The 20,717-nt window shown below is 33.5% G+C and overlaps 3 protein-coding genes across 10 annotated transcripts; all 3 read left to right on the top strand.

Moving 5' to 3' along the window:
• Window positions 1–320: 320 nt before the first annotated feature.
• On the top strand, window positions 321–4,571 carry LOC130672131 (tropomyosin-1). 3 transcript variants are annotated; one of them, XM_057476459.1, is made up of 8 exons: window positions 321–478; window positions 2,174–2,460; window positions 2,543–2,676; window positions 2,759–2,947; window positions 3,028–3,103; window positions 3,169–3,301; window positions 3,434–3,736; window positions 4,291–4,571. In XM_057476459.1, the coding sequence occupies exons 2-7, from the start codon at window positions 2,221–2,223 to the stop codon at window positions 3,514–3,516; spliced, it is 855 nt and encodes a 284-aa protein (XP_057332442.1). In that variant the 5' UTR covers window positions 321–478; window positions 2,174–2,220; the 3' UTR covers window positions 3,517–3,736; window positions 4,291–4,571. The 3 variants fall into 3 exon arrangements, with proteins under 3 accessions (XP_057332442.1, XP_057332441.1, XP_057332443.1); XM_057476458.1 differs by lacking the exon at window positions 3,434–3,736; XM_057476460.1 differs by lacking the exon at window positions 3,434–3,736 and having other exon boundaries at window positions 326–474.
• A 2,473-nt stretch (window positions 4,572–7,044) lies between these two features.
• LOC130671467 (valine--tRNA ligase) lies at window positions 7,045–13,223 on the top strand. 5 transcript variants are annotated; one of them, XM_057475372.1, is made up of 8 exons: window positions 7,045–7,106; window positions 7,187–7,377; window positions 8,007–8,320; window positions 8,386–10,198; window positions 11,058–11,387; window positions 11,560–11,721; window positions 12,335–12,538; window positions 12,615–13,223. In XM_057475372.1, exons 2-8 carry the CDS (start codon window positions 7,213–7,215, stop codon window positions 13,116–13,118), a joined length of 3,492 nt encoding a protein of 1,163 aa, XP_057331355.1. In that variant the 5' UTR covers window positions 7,045–7,106; window positions 7,187–7,212; the 3' UTR covers window positions 13,119–13,223. The 5 variants fall into 5 exon arrangements, with proteins under 5 accessions (XP_057331355.1, XP_057331357.1, XP_057331356.1 ...); XM_057475374.1 differs by having other exon boundaries at window positions 7,050–7,092; XM_057475373.1 differs by having other exon boundaries at window positions 7,059–7,092; window positions 7,171–7,377.
• Window positions 13,224–16,796: 3,573 nt separating this feature from the next.
• LOC130671468 (enhancer of mRNA-decapping protein 4) lies at window positions 16,797–20,687 on the top strand. Of its 2 annotated transcripts, none has more exons than XM_057475377.1 (3): window positions 16,797–17,012; window positions 17,144–17,205; window positions 17,273–20,687. In XM_057475377.1, the coding sequence occupies exons 2-3, from the start codon at window positions 17,159–17,161 to the stop codon at window positions 20,379–20,381; spliced, it is 3,156 nt and encodes a 1,051-aa protein (XP_057331360.1). In that variant the 5' UTR covers window positions 16,797–17,012; window positions 17,144–17,158; the 3' UTR covers window positions 20,382–20,687. The 2 variants fall into 2 exon arrangements, with proteins under 2 accessions (XP_057331360.1, XP_057331359.1); XM_057475376.1 differs by having other exon boundaries at window positions 17,141–17,205.
• Window positions 20,688–20,717: the final 30 nt, after the last annotated feature.

Genomic DNA, 20,717 nt, shown 5'->3' with positions numbered 1-20,717 from the left:
CGATTGAAAAAAAAATTAAACAAATTACAGCTTCCGTATTTATTTAAAAAAAGAAATAATATTTGTATGCGCAGAAGCAGTTATGATTTTTTGCGCACATTGGCGTGAGCATAAGAAGATCTAGATGACACCCGAGTTTATTTCTATTCTAAAATTCAAAACCCCACCCCAGTATTAAATAAAATATATATCTGACCAAAATTCCCGACAGTGAGAGAAAAAAAAACCAGAAACGTAAAAAGATTAAGAATAAGGTGAGGAGTAAGAACAAGTAGTAGAGAAAGAAGAAGAATAAGAAGATAAAGATGATGATTAAGAAAAGCTACGCGCAGGAAAAGGTTGCGTTTAACTTCCAGCTCGCCATTTTTGGGTGCCCCCACTCCCAGAAATAATCTACAAGCTTTTTGAAAGCATCTTTGCTGTAACTTTGAGCTTTTTGAACGACATTCGTCGCGCGTCGCTCTACTCGGGAGGGTAGGTAAGTGTGTGCCTTATTCCCAAGATCAACACAAATATAATAATAATAATAATAATGATTATCAAAAAAACAAGAAGACTGTGTTGCTATTTGACAGCTTGCATTTAATTCGATTATTAGAGTTGGGAAGAAATCAAGTGATTGCGCGAGTGTTTATCATTTTTTTTTTACTTTTTAATTATAGGAAATTTAAAAACTGTGGAGTTCCCAGCTCTTGATAAACCGCTTTTTTAATTATTTTGAATAATGGTGCTGAGTATCGCTTACGCTTACAACTATTTTTTGGCTTATTGCTTAATGACGTAAGTAGATATTAACAAACTCTAACAAAATTGCAGTATTTTTGGCTAATCCATTAATTTTTTTTCAAAAATTTGAATCATTAATAATTATTTTTGCATTCATTAACATAAAATATTGAAAAGTAATGAGGCTGATAATTATTAAAGAATATGTTTGATTTCTAATAAAAATTGTAGATAAGTAACAATAAAAAAAAAGTTTTTATATAAAATAACATTTTTTTACCCCCATTTAAATGATACTAGTCATTAAGTCTGAAATAACTTGAACTAAAAATCCTTGGCATTATTCCCAAAATTACATGAGAATGATGCATAAATTTATATATCAAGTAGTTTTATAATTTTGTAATGTATATAAATAATAATAATTGTTATTATTTTTTGAATGATCATTAGAAAGCGTGAAGAAAAAAATGTACGTGACGGTACTGATTGTTAATGACAATGTCGAATTGACAATGACGGTAAACGGCTGGTTGTGCTGGTGGAATGTTTCGCAAACTTTGGGAAATCTATAAATATATTTCTATAAGCACTTAGATCGGATGTCGGCTGGCGTTGGCGGCCAAGTAAAGCTCGAACTTCTGGGTTACCGTCATCATGTCTCACTCCCTCTTTCATTTTAAATTTTATACTTTTAATACACATATATATCTACATATATGTGTGTATATATATATATTATATTCATCATCATACACATTTAAACACTTGACTACACTTGGTATCTCCAGCTAAAGCTAGAAAACATTTTCACTTCACTATCGAGACAGTTATTTATAAATTTTCAGTACGATATTTCTATTTTTATTTCAAAGCCCTACAGTTACTCAGATGTGTATAAAAACATTTTTTGAATTCATTTATTATTTATTCAATTCATTATTTACTAGCGGGCTTATTTATTTCATTTTTATAATTTTTTTTAAATTGACGTCTATCTGCTACTCCATTTTTAAATTTTTTTGATTCCCTCCATTAAAATTTGAAAATTTTATGAATCCTTTGCGCGAAATAAAAATTCCGATTTTCTATGGAAAATTTTCAATGGAAATTTGAAAAAAAAATTTTGAATTCTATTTATTCTGAATAAAATTTCTATCGGAGTTTTGAATCAGGGTACCGCGAAATTCAAATTTATTTAGAATTATAAAAAAATTTTAATTATTTTTATCAATCAGTCGGTGAAAAATTTGAGTCTGAATAAGAAGTACAGACTCAAATAAAAATTTTTCGAATAATTCGAAATAAAAAAAAAATTCTAGAAAATATTTTCTTAAATTATTGTATCATTCTCAATAAAAATGTCCAAAAAGTATGTCAATTATATCAAATATATGTATAATTAAAATTTTTATAAAATAATGAGTATACTAATTATTAATTTTAGCAAATTAGTAAATTTCGTGAGCAAAGTAAGAAAAAAAAACCGGCAAAATGGACGCGATCAAGAAGAAGATGCAAGCGATGAAGCTTGAGAAGGACAATGCACAGGACAAAGCTGATACCTGTGAAGGACAGGCCAAGGAGGCGAATCTTCGTGCGGATAAAGTTATGGAAGAAGTCAACGAGCTGCAAAAAAAATTACAGCAAGTTGAGTCCGACTTGACAACAAACAAACAGAATTTGGAGCGGGGAAACAAAGATCTTGAAGAAAAAGAAAAGGCGCTGACCAATGTACGTTTTTTTTTTTTTTTCATCAGACATCGGCTGCAAATTTACGTAAAAATAATTAACGGGTTGATTGTTATTTTGACAGGCGGAAGCTGAAGTCGCGGCTTTGAACAGAAAAGTACAACTGATCGAAGAAGATTTGGAACGTTCTGAAGAACGTCTCAATACAGCATCCGCTAAATTAACAGAAGCATCTCAAGCTGCTGATGAATCTAGTCGGCAAGTTGATTAATTAATTAAATTAAATTAAATAGAATTTTTTCAAATTTCCTTTGATGATTAATAATTTTTTGATATCTAGTATGTGCAAAGTATTGGAAAATCGTTCGCAACAAGACGAAGAACGAATGGATCAATTGACAAACCAATTAAAGGAAGCGCGTTTACTTGCTGAAGATGCTGATGGTAAATCCGACGAAGTTTCCCGTAAATTGGCGTTCGTTGAAGACGAACTTGAAGTTGCTGAAGATCGTGTAAAATCTGGTGAAGCGTAAGCATTAATTCATTTGTCAATTCATTAATCAATTAACTGTAATTAATTAATTAATTACATAATTTATTTTTGTACAGCAAAATTATGGAGTTGGAAGAAGAACTCAAAGTTGTCGGTAACAGTTTGAAGTCACTTGAGGTCTCAGAAGAAAAGGTAAATTTTTGAAAAATTAATTAATTGACTGATTAATTAATGAAATTTTTGGGTGATTTTTTTAGGCTAATCAAAGAGTTGAAGAATTCAAACGTCAACTTAAAACTTTGACTGTAAAACTAAAGGAAGCTGAAGCACGTGCTGAGTTTGCTGAGAAGACTGTGAAGAAGTTACAGAAAGAAGTCGACAGGCTCGAAGGTAATTTTTTTTTTTTTTTTTTTTGGATTTAAATTTAAAAATATTAATAAAAATTTTTGGCAAACGTAAAAAAGGTACATGTTGATAAAATAATGATCTAAAAATTGGAAAAAATAAAATTTTTAATTACAGACGATTTGAGACACGAAAAGGATAAGCACAAAGCTATTGTTGATGATTTGGATTCTACATACGCTGAGCTTACTGCCTACTAAAACATTTACAAGCACATACATTTTAAATACTTAACAAGCTTCATAGTTATTTATTATTTTACAGCTTTCGATAAATTATTATCTTTTAAATAAAATTTATTTTTGGTGTGCATTGAAAAAAAGTTATTAGTTGATAATAAAATATTTTATAAATTTCACACAAACTATTTTACACTAACGCAGAAAAGGCTTGAGCTTCGCGTCAAAAATATAATTTCAGGTATATTTGTTAGTTTTTTTTCCCCTAATGGAAAAAAATGAAAATTACCCCTTTGATATTTTTATTGTTTAAAAAATACTTCAGTAAGAGGAACAATGAATTGAAGAACCCGTTTAAAAATAATTTAAAAATTATACTTGATTAATTATTTTGACTAACAAATTTTAGGTGAACCTGTTTGCAGTTTAATTTATTTTGTATATAATTTTATAAATGTGTTTTGAATAAAATTTTTAATGTAGAAAGTTTTCAAATTTTCTGAAAACCCGAGAGCTGGTTTTGAAGAAAATTTTTTGACTTTACAAAACATTAAAAAAAAAACCTGAAGAATTGTCAATTAATTTAAAAGTTTTTATTTACTGTTTAAAAACTTTGAATTTGAATTTTTTTTTTTTTCCACAATTTGAAACCTCGCCTTTATAATTTTATCCTAAATGTTAATTGAATATGTATTCAATTTCAGTGCGTTGGATTCGCACTTTTGTTTTATTGGGTTCAGTTTTACTTTTTTTTTATAAAAAAATTGGTCGCTAATAGTCGAATTAATTTTTCAGACGAACTTGGAATCAACAAGGACAGATACAAGTCATTGGCCGACGAAATGGACTCGACATTTGCCGAATTGGCTGGATATTAATAAGAAAAATAAAAAACAAGAGAGCGGAAATCATGAATTTTTATTTTTTATCATTTTGGAGCAAAATTAAACCGGAAGATGTCAAACAATTAAGTTATGGACATCAGAAAATGATAATTAAATTTTATTAAATCTGTTTATTTATTGACTATTATAAATAATTATTAATTAATAAAATTATTATTATTAATCACTGTATCATGTCTAAGATAATATTTTATTATCTAATGTCACAACCACACTCATGACACTAAATAAAATATTTACACTACACACTACATACTACACTAATTACTATTATTATTATTATTAATATTATTATTATTATTATTATTATTATTATTATTATTATTATTATAATTACAATAATTGTCGAAAATAAATAATAAATAATAAAATGTATGAAATGTTATACAATCACTTTAATAAATCGATCTAAGTGTTTTAAAATAATTATTTTTTAAATTCATTTAAAAATATGCGTATGATAATTTCGAGAATTTTTCCTTTACAAATTGAATTAAAAAAAGAAAAATACCGCAGTCTAGATTCGAACCAGAAATCTTCAAGTAACAAAACTCTTGTGACCTTGATCTTAATCTCAATATTACGCCACCGCCCATCTTACGGCATCAAATGAGTAAAATCTATTTTATTTGAGAACTCAATATATATATAATATATATATTAGGGTGAGCTAAAAAAACCAACTTATCGAATTTATGGAAAAAGGACCTATATATCGAGAAAAAAATTCTCCCATTGGGCAAAATTTTTAGCTCAATTTTAAAAGGTGTCGGTAGCCATTTCAAATTTCCTATTTAAGCCTTAAATTTGTATGATTCTGTTTACTCTAGACTTTGATGGCCTGTTAGTATACGAAATATCAAGATTACAAATTCGACTCTCAGGACTTTTTTTACAAAAATTTAATGCTATACAAGAATATTCTAGAGCCGAATTTTTATCTCACACAGTTCAAAAGTTATAATATTTTTAATCCAAACAAATTTTTTTGCATGTTATTTAAATGGGAAATTTGAAATGGCTACCGACACCTTTTAAAATTGAGCTAAAAATTTTGCCCAATGGGAGAATTTTTTTCTCGATATATAGGTCCTTTTTAAGACATAAATTCGATAGGTTGGTTTTTTTGGCCCACCCTAATATATATATATATATATATAGATATATTTTCTAAATAATATAGATAATAATAAAAAAATAGTCACTAATGGAGCGGCAGAGGCAGACACTCGGCTCGGGCGGTCGGCAAAATCAAGCAGCATCGAGCATGATTGCTACTTGGCTGGGTGACCGCTTAGCCCCGGGTCCGGCTCAAATGGAGGTCTCTGAGTGTTAGGTGCGGGATGAAGATCTCAGTGATCGGTAGAATGGAAATTTTATCGAGAGCTTCGCCTCAGCCGTTTAATGCAGGCAGAAGGACCAAGTAGTAAGCAGTTTGCGATATAAAAGACAAAAAGTGTACAAGGCCAAAAAGGCGACTATACACTACAACCTATTTATTTATAACGACTAATGGGTATTTAAAGATTTTAACATAAAACTGAACATGCAAATAACCTTCTCAATAAGACAATTTATAGATAAATTGAGAAAAATATAGATAGCCCGAACTGGAAATCGAACCCAGACCAATTCGATATCACGCCGAGTGCTCGACCAGTCCAACACCTCGAGATGCCCTCTGAATACCCCTCGACATGACATCGACATGGTTCTGTCGAGAGTCTAGGACTCTGATATTTTTTTTCCTCTGGTATTTTCTATTATTTTTCGTCGAAATTTTCGCCAGTTAAATTCTCTGGAAATCCCATAGAAATCCCATAGAAAAAATAGACCCAGCACTCGGTGTTGTAAAAAAAAATTAGAATTATCGCCAGTTAAATTCTCTGGAAATCCCAGAGAAATCCCATAGAAATCCCATAGAAAATATAGACCCAGCACTCGGTGTTGTAAAAAAAATTAGAATTATCGCCAGTTAAATTCTCTGGAAATCCCAGAGAAATCCCATAGAAATCCCATAGAAAAAATAGACCCAGCACTCGGTGTTGTAAAAAAAATTAGAATTATCGCCAGTTAAATTCTCTGGAAATCCCAGAGAAATCCCATAGAAAAAATAGACCCAGCACTCGGTGTTGTAAAAAAAATTAGAATTATCGCCAGTTAAATTCTCTGGAAATCCCAGAGAAATCCCATAGAAATCCCATAGAAATCCCATAGAAAATATAGACCCAGCATTCGGTGGTGTAAAAAAACGTCTAATAATTTTTGAAATTTATTCAAAACAATAAATTATAAAAATAAAATATTTAAAGAAATTGCACTTGTAGTTTTTTTAATTTTCTACAGGTGCATTTTTCGGATTTTTTTTTTTTTTGATTTTATTTGTTGAAAAAAAAATCCCAAAATTTTAAATTGTCAGCTAACTTTAGGACCATTCGCATTTTAAGTGCTTTATTTTATTTAAAAAAAATTTTTTTTAGGTGAGCCGTAGCTGATAGAAATTTAAAAATAATAATTTAATTTAGATAATAAAAATTTTAGTAACAAACTAAAAAAAAGTTAAAAAAAATAAATTAAGAATTTAAATATATTATAATAATCGATAAAAAAAATATCTACATTAACGACACCACTACTCCTCACCATTCGCGATCTGACGTATTTATTTCGCGTGTCGCGTCATCCTTTTTTGGTTAGAACTTATCAGTAATTTTCAATTCCTTCTTTAATCACAAGTACCGGTAATAAATATTATAATTAATAATTGTAGATATTATCAATTACAGATTTGAGCTAAAAAAATAACGAAAGGATGGTTGAGAATTCAGGTGAACTCGCAAGTGGCGAGGCTCCACCAAAGACAGCAAAACAGTTGGAGAAGGAAGCAAAAAAATTAGCCAAATTAGAAAAATTCAAACAGAAACAAGACAAAAAAGAAACCGTATCAGCAGCTTCAAAAAATAAAGAAAAACCCGAGGTATTTATTTTATTTTTATCCATGTGATTTGTCATTGATCTTGACATATGACTTTGTATACATTGTATACATTCCATATGGATTTTTCAAAATTTATATATAAATATATATATATATATATATATATATATATATATATTTATATATGAATTTTTTTAACCACGTGGTAATTTATTTAATTATTTAATAAAATATTTTTGATTGTCATAAATAAATATGATACTGAAGTTAGCAGACGTCTAATAATTTTCGGATTTTTTTTTAGACGATCAAACATTAAAAAAAAAATATTTGAAAAAATTGCACATGTAGTTTTTTAAATTTTTTACATGTGCAATTTGTATATTATTTTTTTGCAATTAATTTATTGAAAAATGAAAATTCAAAAATTTTTAAATGTCTGCTAACTTCAGGATCATTAAATAAATTCATAAATTTTAAATAAAATGCATAATTATTTTTAGTAAAAAAATTTCATAATAAAAATTTATTTGAAATTAATCAAATTTTTATTTTTAAAATTTATATCACGTAATTGTGATTAATTAAATTTTTTTCCTACAAATAATTCAATTTATGAAAGACCTGGGGATAGTGAATTAATTGAAATAAAAAAAATGTATTTTCAGAAAAATGAAAAGAAAAAGGAACCAAAACAGGCCGCAGTGTACACGTCAGATACACCAGAAGGTGAGAAAAAAGACGTGACAATTCCAATGCCGGACGCCTACAGTCCGCGATTCGTCGAAGCCGCTTGGTATCCCTGGTGGGAAAAACAAGGATTTTTTAAACCCGAGTACCGTAATTCAAACCCTAGAACACCAATCTCTGAGCCCAACAAATTTGGTAAATTTGTCATGGTGATTCCACCCCCGAATGTCACTGGATCTTTACATTTAGGTCATGCTTTGACTACCGCCGTTGAAGATGCAATCACTCGATGGTAATTATTAAACTTCTTGTCACTAAGTCTGTGAAATTCAACTAATAATTAATTATTTATTCAAGGAATCGTATGAAAGGCCGCACAACTCTTTGGAACCCAGGATGTGACCACGCAGGAATCGCAACCCAGGTCGTGGTAGAGAAGAAACTCTGGCGGGAGGAAAAAAAGACCCGACATGATTTAGGCCGTGAGAAATTTGTTGAAAAAATATGGGAATGGAAGAACGAAAAAGGGAACCGTATTTACGAGCAGATGAAAAAACTCGGAGGCTCTATGGACTGGGACCGCGCTTGTTTTACCATGGATCCAAAGCTCTGTCGCGCCGTCACCGAAGCATTTGTTCGCTTACATGATGAAAAAGTTATTTACCGCAGCAACCGTCTGGTCAACTGGTCCTGCACTCTCAAGAGCGCGATATCGGACATCGAGGTAGAAAAAACTGAGCTGACTGGCAGAACACTCCTGTCCATTCCCGGATACGAAGACAAAGTTGAGTTTGGAGTCCTGGTTCACTTTGCATACCAAGTTGTCGACAGCGAGGAGCGAATCATCGTCGCCACAACTCGTATCGAAACTATGCTCGGTGATACTGCAGTAGCTGTTCACCCAAGTGACAAACGTTACTCTCATTTGATTGGCAAGAGTGTCCAGCATCCATTTTGCGATCGTTCGATACCGATAGTTGCCGATGACTTCGTGGACATGGAGTTTGGTACCGGTGCTGTCAAAATAACGCCGACGCATGACCACAATGACTATGAAGTGGGCAAGAGAAATAACTTGTCGTTCATCACGATATTTGATGACCAAGGGAATATTATCAATGGCGGAAAATTTAATGGAATGAAACGTTTTGATGCACGTAAAGCTGTGCTCCAAGAACTCAAGACTCTGGGTCTTTTGGTGGATGTAAAAGACCATACAATGGTGGTGCCTATTTGCAGTAGGTCTAAAGATATTGTCGAGCCGATGATTAAGCCGCAGTGGTACATCAAGTGCGACGAAATGGCACGTGATGCTATTGAAGTTGTTAAGAACGGCGATATTAAAATAATTCCAGAGCAGCATAAAAAGACTTGGAACCACTGGATGGAGGGCATACGCGACTGGTGCATTTCAAGACAACTGTGGTGGGGACACAGAATTCCCGCTTACTTCGTCACATTCACAGATAATTTTAAACCAAATAACGTCACCAGTGATGATGATCTGTGGGTCAGTGGGCGGAATGAAGAGGAAGCTAGACAAAAAGCTGCTGATAAATTTGGTGTTGATGCCAGCAAAATAATTCTCAAGCAAGACCCAGATGTCTTGGATACCTGGTTCTCATCAGCTTTGTTTCCTTTCTCGGTATTCGGATGGCCGGAAAAAACTCCTGAGCTGGAAGCATTTTATCCCGGAAGTTTGCTGGAAACTGGTCATGATATTCTGTTCTTTTGGGTCGCGAGAATGGTTTTCTTTGGAAGGAAACTCATGGGCCAGGTGCCGTTCAGAGAAGTTTATTTACACGCAATGGTCAGAGATGCTCATGGTAGAAAAATGAGCAAGTCACTGGGTAATGTAATTGACCCAATGGATGTCATCAATGGGATTTCGCTAGAAGAACTTCATCGTCAATTAGCAGAGTCAAACTTGGACCCGCGTGAGCTCAAACGAGCCATTGAAGGTCAGAAAAGTGATTATCCTCAGGGTATTCCTGAGTGTGGTACAGATGCGCTGAGATTCGCGCTCTGCGCCTACACTTCACAAGGTCGTGACATTAATTTGGATATTCTACGTGTCCAGGGCTACAGATTTTTCTGTAATAAAATATGGAATGCCACTAAATTTGCTCTTATGTACTTGAGTGGTTTTGAATCTAATTTAAAAAATGAGGTAATTTATTATTTTTATTTACTAAATTTATTAATTAAACTTTTTGCCGACTCTAAAAATTCATTAATTGGAAAAGAATTGAAAGTTTAATTGATAAATAATTTTTTAATGATACTGTAAAAATCGGGAGTAAATTCTAAGTGATCATGGATTTTATTTAAATTCAACTTCACTGGAGTTCCGGAGTTTTAGTAAAAATCACTCCGCATACGGAGTAAATCGGGAGTTTGTTTTTCCAGCGGAATGATCTGGATTTTTTTTAAATCCAAGTTTACTCCAATTCGGAGTTTTAATATGAAAATAAATTTCCCTTCAAAGTGAATTTTACTCTAAGGGGATTAAATAAATACAGTCATCCGCTTCGCGTTTACTCCGCAAATTTTTTACAGTTTAATTAAATGATCCTGAAGTTAGCAGACAATTAACAATTTTCAAATTTTTTTTTCAACAAATCAATTAAGAAAAAACAAAAACTAAAAATATGCACACGTAGAAAATTTAAAAAACTACAGGTGCAATTTTTTAAAATATTTTTTTTTTTATAGTTTATCGTCTAAAAAAAAATCCAAAAATTATTAGACGTCTGCTAACTTTAGTATCATTTTAATTAATGATACTGAAGTTAGCAGACTTCTGATAATTTTTAGATATTTTTTAAAACGATAAATTATTAAAAAAAAAATATTTGAAAAAATTACACTTAGAGTTTTTTTAATTTTCTTCATGTGCATATTTTTTTTTTTTTTTTTTTTAATTAAATTGTTGAAAAAAAAATCAAAAATTCTTGATTGTCTACTAACTTCAGGATCATGATTAATTATCAGTCAATAATTGATAAGTAATAAGATTATTATGATAGAAAATAGATGATTTTGGTGACGACTGGTATAAAAAATTATTGAATGAAAATTGTATACAAGAAGCTGTTGATAATTATCTGGCTGAGTACTCATACTTGGATGGCTACACGCCTTCGCAAGCGGACGTTAAAATATCAAGAATAATTAGTAACAATAATAATAATAATAGTAATGATAAAATTGACTTAGAGAAATTGGTACATTTAAAAAGATGGTATAGACATATTATGAGTTACAGCACCGCGGAACAGTATAACTTTCGTACCGATCACGCGGATGTATTGTCGAGGTGTACATCTAGATCCTCGAGTTCTTTGACCGGATTCCAGGTGCGCGTATCGAGTTTTTCCCTTTATCTTTTTTTAGTTTTTGTCCCTTTGTTACTTTATTCCCTAGAACTTAACCCAGTAGCACAGTTTTTGTTTGTTTGTTGATATAATTAATAAATTATTAGAATAAGCACCGGAGTTGGGACGGATAATTTACCAGTTAATTTTTTAGTTCATGATGACTGGAAACGAGTCAAAGATCGATATGTGGATGCTCTCAAGAGTGAGTCACGCTGCTAAAATATGTGACGAAGGACTTGGACAGTATGATTTCAATGGAGCTACTACTGCTTGTTATAATTTATGGCTCTATGATCTGTGCGACGTTTATTTGGTAAATATAAATTATATATTTGGTCTTAACTTTTGATTAAAAAAATATAACAGTTTTTTTCGTGTCGTAGTAAAAAATTTATGATATAAAGGACTAATTTTTTTTTAAAGCGTTTGAAATTTAACTTTTTATACAAAGTGCATTCTAACTCTTGTTAAATATTCCAGTGGCGCGAAAATACTAAAATTTTTTAAATAATTTATTTCTTTTTTATTTGAAAAAATTAGAAACTCAAAAAAAAATGATAATGACTAATAATTTTTGGAATTTTTTAAAAAACGATGATTTACAAAAAAAAATATTTCAAAAAATTGCACCTACGGTTTTTAAAATTTTCTACATGTGCATTTTTCTTTTAAATTTCAATTGTTGAAAAAAAAATTTGAAAATTGTTAATTGTCTGCTAACTTGAGGATCATAAGAAAGTTATTTTTTGAATTTAAATATTTTCGCGCCATTGATTTATTAAACTGAACTAGAGACTAATAATTAAAAGGTCAATCGAAAAATTGATTTTTAAAATTCTTACATCAGAAAAATAATTCAGTCATTTTTTTATTAATGACAGTGGAGATATTAATTGACTACTGATGTAATTAATAATAAATTACAGGAATATTTGAAACCAGTATTTCAAAATGGAACAGCCGAGCAAATACTAGCAGCAAAACGTGTATTGTTAAAGACAGTAGATGCTGGATTGAGATTATTGAGTCCATTTATGCCTTTTATTACTGAGGAATTGTACCAACGATTACCGTATACTGAAAAAGAATATCCTAGTATATGTGTCAGTCCATACCCAACTACAATTGAGGTAAAAACATTTTCTAAATTTATTTAAATTGCAAAAATAACTTTGTCATTTAATTAATTATTTAATTTTGCTCTAGTGCCCATGGAAAGACGAAAAATTGGAAAAAGAAGTCGATTTCGCGCAGAAAGTAATTAAGGCGATAAGATCAGAGAGAGTGGAACTCAACATTCCCAATAAAACAAAATCGGAAGTTTATCTTGTGAGCGAGGATGCTGATGTGTTGAGTAAACTGGAAGCTTACACGCAATTTATTGAAACTCTTTGTTACTCAAAAATTTTGGCGGGTCCACCTGCCCCCAATTGCACCGTCATCCCGGTTACTGATAAACTTGACGTCCATATGAAGATGGGTGAAGTCGCTGTCACGCAAGTGGAGTTCAAAAAGCTAGACAAAAAGTACGCGCAGTTAAAGACGACAGTGGAAAAGCTCACGACAGCTATGGCTGCTGATGACTACAGCACCAGGGTACCAGTTGATGTACAAAAATCTAATGCCGAAAAATTGGCCAGCAGCAAAGCAGAGCTGGTGCGCGTGGAAGAAAATCTCGCGGCAATGACATTAATGTCATTGACAAAATAATTTTCAAATTAATTAATTTAAATAATATTTTTCATTAGCACACTTTTCTGTATCGATATTTATAGATAATAAAACATTTTTGAGTAAAGAAACTCACCGATGGATGTCTGATTTTTTTGGATTTTACTCTAGAATTTTTGATAGCACTAAATTATTTAAATTATCACGAGAATATTATTCTTTTAAAATATACTGAAATATTTATTACCCCGAAGTTTCTACTTTTATAAAAACCAACTGAATATTAATATAAGAATATTTGAAAAATTAATATAAAAGAATTCTAAAAATCTTTGCGCATTATTTTAAAGAAACTCGTAATAAATATCATTAATTATTAGTAGATATTTTATAATTATACCTATTTCAAAATTTGAATATTTTAAGAACAAATTATCAGAAACCGGAGAAAAATTAAAAATCAGTCAAAATAAAAATGATCCTGAAGTTAGCAGACATTTAAAAATTTTTGAATTTTCGTTTTTCAATAAATCAACTGCAAAAAAATAGTTAAAAAATATGCACATGTAGAAAATTTAAAAAACTACAGGTGCAATTTTTTCAAATATTTTTTTAAAAATTTTTCATTGTCTGAAACAAAATCCAAAAATTATTAGACGTCTGCTAACTTCAGTATCATAAATAAAATGGCGGCAGAATATAGAAAAATATTAAAAAAAAAACACCTGAGTGTTTAAACAAACCTTGGCGGGGAAATAATGTGCAGAAGGGTGTCCTAATACACTTGGAGATTTGAATTAAATTGCTCCAAGTGTATTCCAGCTAAAAAACGTCACTTAACTGCTATTTTCCCACCAGACGATGCCAGATGATTTTGCTCAGGAACTGGGAAGGTATCAGCATCAGTCATCAGCAACACTTTACACTAACACTGAACACTCAACACTTTACAATGGCACTAAACACTCAACACTTTACAATATCACTGAACACTTAACTACACCACAGACACTTTGCACAATTTAAATTTTTTAAACATTGTACATTTTAATTAAACAATCACTACGAGCACGAAATTTAATGGATAATTACACGACGCCACTACAATACTGGGTTTCAATTCAAATGTAAAGAACAAAGAAGGATCTAGACTGCTACTGCCTTTGACGATGATACTGACTGCCGCTATTGGACCGCCAGTTGGATACAAAGCAATCGAATTTGCGACTCATTCTCATTCTCCCTCCCCCACTTTAGCAAAATTTTTAACGTCGAATACAGCGACGCGCAGTAGTGTCAACTTATCGCGAAATTTAAAAATTGAACTTTAATAATTTTATTAAACATTATTTGTGTCAATTAATTATATTAATTATGGTGCACTCGGAAATGCTCTAGCTCTAGCTCTTGTTATATGACAACGCTTGGCTAGAGAGCTAGAGCATTTCCAGACACTTATTTTTTTACTCACGGCGCTGCAAGTTAATTTTTAAATTCAACCAATCGGCATCATACTGAAGTTAGTTAACGTCTAATAATTTTTGGATTTATTTTAAAATGATAAATTATAAATAAAAATATTTAAAAACATTGCACTGAGTTTTTTATGATACTGAAGTTAGCAGACGTCTGACAGTTTTTGAATTTTTTTAAAAACGATTAACTATAAAATAAAAATATTTTGAAAAATAGCACCTATAGTTTATTAAATTTTCTACATGTGTATATTTTTTGTTTTTTGTAATTTATTTGTTGAAAAGAAAAATCTGAAAATTTGTAACTGTCTGCTAACTTCAGGATCGTAGTTTTTTTAATTTTCTACAAGTGAATATTTTTAGTTTTATTTTTTTTGTAATTGATTTGTTATAATTTTGTAATTTTGTAATTTTGTAATTGATTTTATTATAATTTCAAATTTAATGACATGTAAAAAGAAAAAATTATAATTACTTAAATATATAATAGTATAATATAGAGATATTTTGGACATGAATTATTTTCGCATATATTTATACTTAATAGAATAAGTTTACATAGAGATAATTTTACATAGAATTATTTTGCAACATAAATATATTTAGTATTGATATTTTCGCATAGAAATCTATTTAAGAGAGATGTATGTTGGTAGAGTAATAATAGTAGAGAAGTGCAAGGCACGCTTGTAACCGGGTACGGTATGAATACCCGCCGCTGATTGTATATGTATATAAATTTATAATTTTCTGTCGATCAAATCTTTTCCATAATTTCATTAATCATAGAATCTTTATTATTATATAATTAGGCTAATGAATAATTTTTTTTTTTAAATTAAGCATTAAATTATTCAATATTATTATTATTGGATTAAAATAGAATCATAAAATTTTATCATCATTGGGTAATTTTAATGGTGCAAATTGCCCAACGGAGCTAGTTGGTGTAATATCTGATTGGGTAATTTGAATGGTGCAAATTGCCCAACCGAGCTAATTGGTGTAATAGCTGATTGGGTAATTTGAATGGTGCAAATTGCCCAACGGAGTTAATTGGTGTAGTATTTTTATTGGGTAATTTGAATGGAGCAAATTGCCCAGAATACTATAGATCTAAAACAAATCTAACACATTTTTGGGTAATTTGAATGGTCCGAATTGCCCAAAGTATTATAGATCTATCGCTAAGTATATCTAGTGTTGGGTAATTTGAATAGTGCAAATTGCCCAAAATATTGTAGATCTATCGCTAAGTATATCTAATGTTGGGTAATTTGAAGTGATCATATTGCCCAATTATTTTTATTTTAAATTCAAATAATTTCCCGGTAGCGGGGATGAGTTCGCATGATAAAACAGAATTCCTGTTTTGCTTTGACGCTAGTGATACCAACCCATTTTAGTTTTGGGCAATATGAACACTGGGTAATTTGCGCCATACCCTGTTTTCAACGTTTAAATTTTTGCTAAAGTGAAGGAGGGAGATGAGTCGCAAAATTGATTGCTTAGTATCAACTGGCGGTCCAATAGCGGCAGTCAGTATCATCGTCAATGGCAGTAGTAGTCCAGATCCTTCTTTACGTTTGAATTGTAACAGTATGACAGTAACTCGTGTAATTTTCCATAAAAGTTATTGTTTAATTAAATTGTGCAGTATTTGTGAAATTTAAATTGTGCAAAGTGTCTGTGGTGCAGTTAAGTGTTAAGTGCTAGTGTAAAGTGTTGCTGATGGCTGATGCTGATACTTTCCAAGTTCCTGAGCAAACTCATCTGGCATCGTCTGGTGGGGAAATAGCAGTTAAGTGATGTTTTTTAGCTGCAATACACTTGGAGCAATTTAATTCAAATCTCCAAGTGTATTTGGACACCCTTCTGCATATTATTTCCCCGCCAAGGTTTGTTCAAACACTCAAGTATTTTTTTTTAATATTTAAAATATTTCTATCATAATCTGCCGCCATTTTATATTGACTTACGAATTAAAATTTTTCTCCAGTTTCTAATTATTTATTTTTCAAATATTTAAATTTACCGCGCAATTAATAATAATAATTAATGAATTAATTATTAATAAGAAAAAATTTATTACTGACCATTAATTTGATATATTTTCTGGATTATTTGTCATCTGTATATTTATTTTTAATATTTAAATTGTCGGCGGTACAGCAGCCGCCATTTTGTGGATAACAGATCCGCACTCTGGCGGTAAACATTCAAACTACTTGTTTATCGTAAATTTTAAACACAAGTGCCGCAGCAGGCCATGATTGGACATGGTCTGACATTTATAGGTATAGCATTTGGCTCAATTTGGCTGGTATTAATTTTTTTTTTGTCTTGTAAAAAAAGCACGTTTGCCGAAATATTATTTTAAACTTAAGCTAGTATGCCGCTGTAGCTCAGATCAATAAAATTAATTTATAAAACTTTTTTGTTTTCATTTTAATATCAGGTAATTATACATAATTTATTTTTTCGCAAATTACCGCATGCAAATACAAACGTGTCACCGGTTTAGGTTAGAATTTACGGGCCAATAATTTATTCCTTCGAATAATATATATGTAATTATTATTTCAGTAGTTGTTGGGTTGTATCATGTTCAAAGTCGAAGAAGACGGACTGAGGTCTCATAAGCAGTCTGTGTAAGCAATTAATCACATTAATTATCTTGATCTGATGTTGGCTGACGTAATTTTCTTAAATTTACAGAGAATTCAGCAGCCAAGAAGATCATCATTCCGCGGACATTTACAGCACGGATGTTACAGTAGTGCTGTCACCGGGAGGACATGATCATGGGAGTTCGAAGGTCAAGTTAAAAAACATTGTTGACTTTACGTGGGAATTGCAATTTTACACTGGACAGTTGCTGGCTGTTCATATGTCAGGAAAGTATTTGGCTTATGGAATAAAAGCTGGCAGCGGTGCTGGAGTTGTACGAGTTGTATACAAAGATTCCGAGCAACGAGCTCTACTACGAGGAATGCGAGGGGCAATTCAAGATCTTGCGTTCGCGCATGTACAGAACGCGATCCTGGCCTGCATTGACCACACGGGAAGCTTCTTCGTGCACACAATAGTCTCTACAGCGGCGCAATTGGTGTGCAATCTTCTGCTGCTGGTAAACTCTGAGGACACATCGCCGACCAGTCACCGGGTGATCTGGTGTCCGTTTATACCCGACGATGACTCGGGTGACGCGGATGATGTCTCGAAGCTGCTGATGGTCACTCGAGGACCTTCAGCGGAGCTCTGGTCTATAGACAACGTCTACGCGCAGCTCGGCTCAGGACCTCTGGCGTTGAGCGACCCGGCTGTCAAAGGCTGCGGCGGATTTGCGGAAATTTGCCAGCATGAAGCGGACATCGTCGAGGCAATACTCAGTCCGGACGGCACCGCAATAGCTACTGCCAGTCTTGACGGTGAAGTTAAATTCTTCCAGGTAGTTTATAATAATACTCTTCAGCAAGCTTGCTGTCTCCATCAATGGAAGCCTCATGATGGCAGACCAGTGTCTTCACTTTTCTTCCTCGACGACCACAAAAATTACAATTCCGAGGCTCAGTTCTGGAGATTTGCTATTACTGGCTGTGAAAATAACACGGAACTGAAGGTTTGGTCATGCGAAAAATGGAAATGTCTTCAGACGATTAGATTCCAGCCTTCACCGTCCGGTGGAAAGATGCCGAAACTAAAAGCGGGACTTGATCTGTCAGCAGGATTTCTTCTATTGTCTGATATCAGCAACAAAGGTCTTTACATACTCAGCATCGCAAAAGACACTGGAGATGGGGTGGCTTGCATATCAACGATATCTGAGTTCCGGTTGCCGTATCCTATTCTGAGTTTCGGTATCGTTGATGCGGGAATGCGCAAAGTACGACCTACTGGTGAATCTCTTGAGGATCTTTGCCCACTTGAGGACGAGAGTGACGAACAATTGGTGATTCGCATGTATTTAGTTCAGCCAAAGTCACTCCAAGAGTGTCACATTGCCTTCCAACCAGCTCGGCAGCTGTCAAGTGCCTGTATGATGGACACACTTACCCACGACTCACTAGATTACTCGGAAGACTTGCAGCACATAAGACATGAACAGAATGGCGTGGTCGAGGAAAACGGCGACGAAACAGTCTCAGGCTCACTGGAAGCCAACCACACAAGTTTGAACCTAATGACACCTGACGCTTTCAGCTCTCCCGCGAAAAAAGAAAACAATTTATCTGGATCAACTAGTCCTGAGCTTGGCAACGTGTTGTCAGCAAGCCCCTCGTTGGCTCAAGCAGTCCACGCTTTAAATACTTCGGACGTACCGTTGGCAACGAGTGACATGGAACGCGCACCACAAAGCGGCGGTAGCAGCCCATCGCGAGAAGTCAGAGAAATTCTGTCTCTCGCTGAGCCCGATGACGATGAAGAGGAAGAAGACTTTAAAGACATTGAGTCAGTCAACAAAGACGAGGAAAACTGGTCGAATATTCCGATGGTTATGCTAAAAGACGTTCATTTAGAGTCTGATGATATTTCTAAAGATGAAAAAGTGCCAAAAGATTCAAAATTAGTGTCTCAGGAAGCCTGGCTGGCTACTAGCAAAGCTGTCACGTCATTGAGCACTAAGTTGGACGGAATTCTTGAAATAATTCAGGACCAACGTCAAGAACTACGGGAGATGAGGGTTGAAGTATCCCGACTACGACAAGATACTCCCGTGCTTGCGAGAGTCGAGAACGCGTTTACTCGCGTGTCCCAGCAGCAGCTCGCGACAATCGAAAAAAGTGTATACGGGCGACTTGCGAGACAAAATGAATTTTTGACGACCGTCGAGACGACGGTAAAAGAAAATATTCAGTCCACTTTGCCACGAGTGGTAAATGAAGTCATTGAGCCAATGAAGAATCAATTTAAATGTGATGTTGAACGAATTGACGATCTAATGAGAGATAATTTAACTCAGCTGGTTGGTAGCAACCAAATGCGAGATATCGTTGTCAACGCTGCCAAATCGGCTCTTGATGAGGCATTTAAGAAGTCCTTCGAGTCAGGTTTGCTCCCGGGATTCGAGAAAGCTTGCCAGACGATGTTCCGACAGATCCAAGAGTCATTCGCAATAGGAACTAAGGAGTACCTCGAAAAAACTGGGGCCATTCTCGAGCGAGTTCATCAGAAGAAAAACGAGCAGCAGAGTGAAGCCTTGTCGCGCCTCGTTCGCGAGCAACTTGAGACCGAGATCTCCCGTGGACTCAACACCCTCCAAGAGGGAATACTGAGATCCGTCAGGGATTCTATTCGAGAGAACATGGGCCAGCATATGATGGACATCCAGGCGAGATCCAGAGCAACGACTCCCGGCATCACGGCTTCAAGTCCCGCAGATGCGCAAATGAGAGTGCTGGCGTATCTACGAAAGGGTCAGCTCACCCACGCATTCCAATACGCCCTCAGTGCCAGTGATCTCGGCCTCGTGGTTCTCGTCTGCGACAAAGTCGAGCCCAGCCAAGTCTTCGCGGCGACTCTAACCGGCAGCAACCAAACCGGGACCGGCAGCATCCTTCCTCAGCCAGTGATACTGTCATTGGTGCAGCAGCTTGCCGCAGACCTTGGACACCGCACAGAGCTCAAGCACAAGTGGCTCGAAGAAGCCATTTGGAACCTAGACCCCAACGACCCCGTGACTCGGGAGCACATGGGCGCTGTCCTGATGACTCTTCAAACGCAACTGACGGCTTTCATGAACGGGAACCCACTCCACCGCTTGATAAGACGCATGAAAATGTTATCTATGGCTGCGCAAGCTCTTCTCAACCAGCAGCACCCTTAAGTAATAATTAATAATAATTATAAAGATAAACAATAAGTTAATTAATAAAAAATTTATTATTAATTTAAATACTATCCAATAAGAATCAAAAAGAAATATTTAAGACTGGCAACCGAGCTGTGCTTTACAGCCTCCGGGACACTAAAAACTTCCGTCAAACCACCGGCTGACTTTTTGTAGTTTTAATAAAAGTGATTCGTACGACTAATTATTTTTTTTAGCAATAGCTGTAATTAAAAAAAAAAAAAAAAAAAAAATTAAAACGCGTGCTCGGATCATTCGTGCTAGTCTTAAAATTTAATTTTTCTATCACACCTTGTACTCAGTTTGTATAGT

Source organism: Microplitis mediator, chromosome 7, assembly GCF_029852145.1.
Source record: "Microplitis mediator isolate UGA2020A chromosome 7, iyMicMedi2.1, whole genome shotgun sequence".
Taxonomy (NCBI): Eukaryota; Metazoa; Arthropoda; class Insecta; order Hymenoptera; family Braconidae; genus Microplitis; species Microplitis mediator.
The sequence above is the reverse complement of the archived record's forward strand: the minus strand, read 5'-3'. Positions and strand labels throughout refer to the sequence as shown.

What these genes read in the sequence shown, in the direction of transcription:
- LOC130671468 (XM_057475377.1), top strand. Translation starts at nt 17,159, where the DNA reads ATGTTCAAAGTCGAAGAAGACGGACTGAGGTCTCATAAGCAGTCTGT. An exon ending in AGGTCTCATAAGCAGTCTGT is followed by an intron (nt 17,206 to 17,272) that starts GTAAGCAATTAA and finishes TTAAATTTACAG; the next exon opens with AGAATTCAGCAGCCAAGAAG.
- LOC130672131 (XM_057476458.1), top strand. Translation starts at nt 2,221, where the DNA reads ATGGACGCGATCAAGAAGAAGATGCAAGCGATGAAGCTTGAGAAGGAC. An exon ending in AAGAAAAGGCGCTGACCAAT is followed by an intron (nt 2,461 to 2,542) that starts GTACGTTTTTTT and finishes TTATTTTGACAG; the next exon opens with GCGGAAGCTGAAGTCGCGGC. An exon ending in CGTGTAAAATCTGGTGAAGC is followed by an intron (nt 2,948 to 3,027) that starts GTAAGCATTAAT and finishes ATTTTTGTACAG; the next exon opens with CAAAATTATGGAGTTGGAAG.
- LOC130671467 (XM_057475372.1), top strand. Translation starts at nt 7,213, where the DNA reads ATGGTTGAGAATTCAGGTGAACTCGCAAGTGGCGAGGCTCCACCAAAG. An exon ending in ATCTGTGCGACGTTTATTTG is followed by an intron (nt 11,722 to 12,334) that starts GTAAATATAAAT and finishes AATAAATTACAG; the next exon opens with GAATATTTGAAACCAGTATT. An exon ending in CATACCCAACTACAATTGAG is followed by an intron (nt 12,539 to 12,614) that starts GTAAAAACATTT and finishes ATTTTGCTCTAG; the next exon opens with TGCCCATGGAAAGACGAAAA.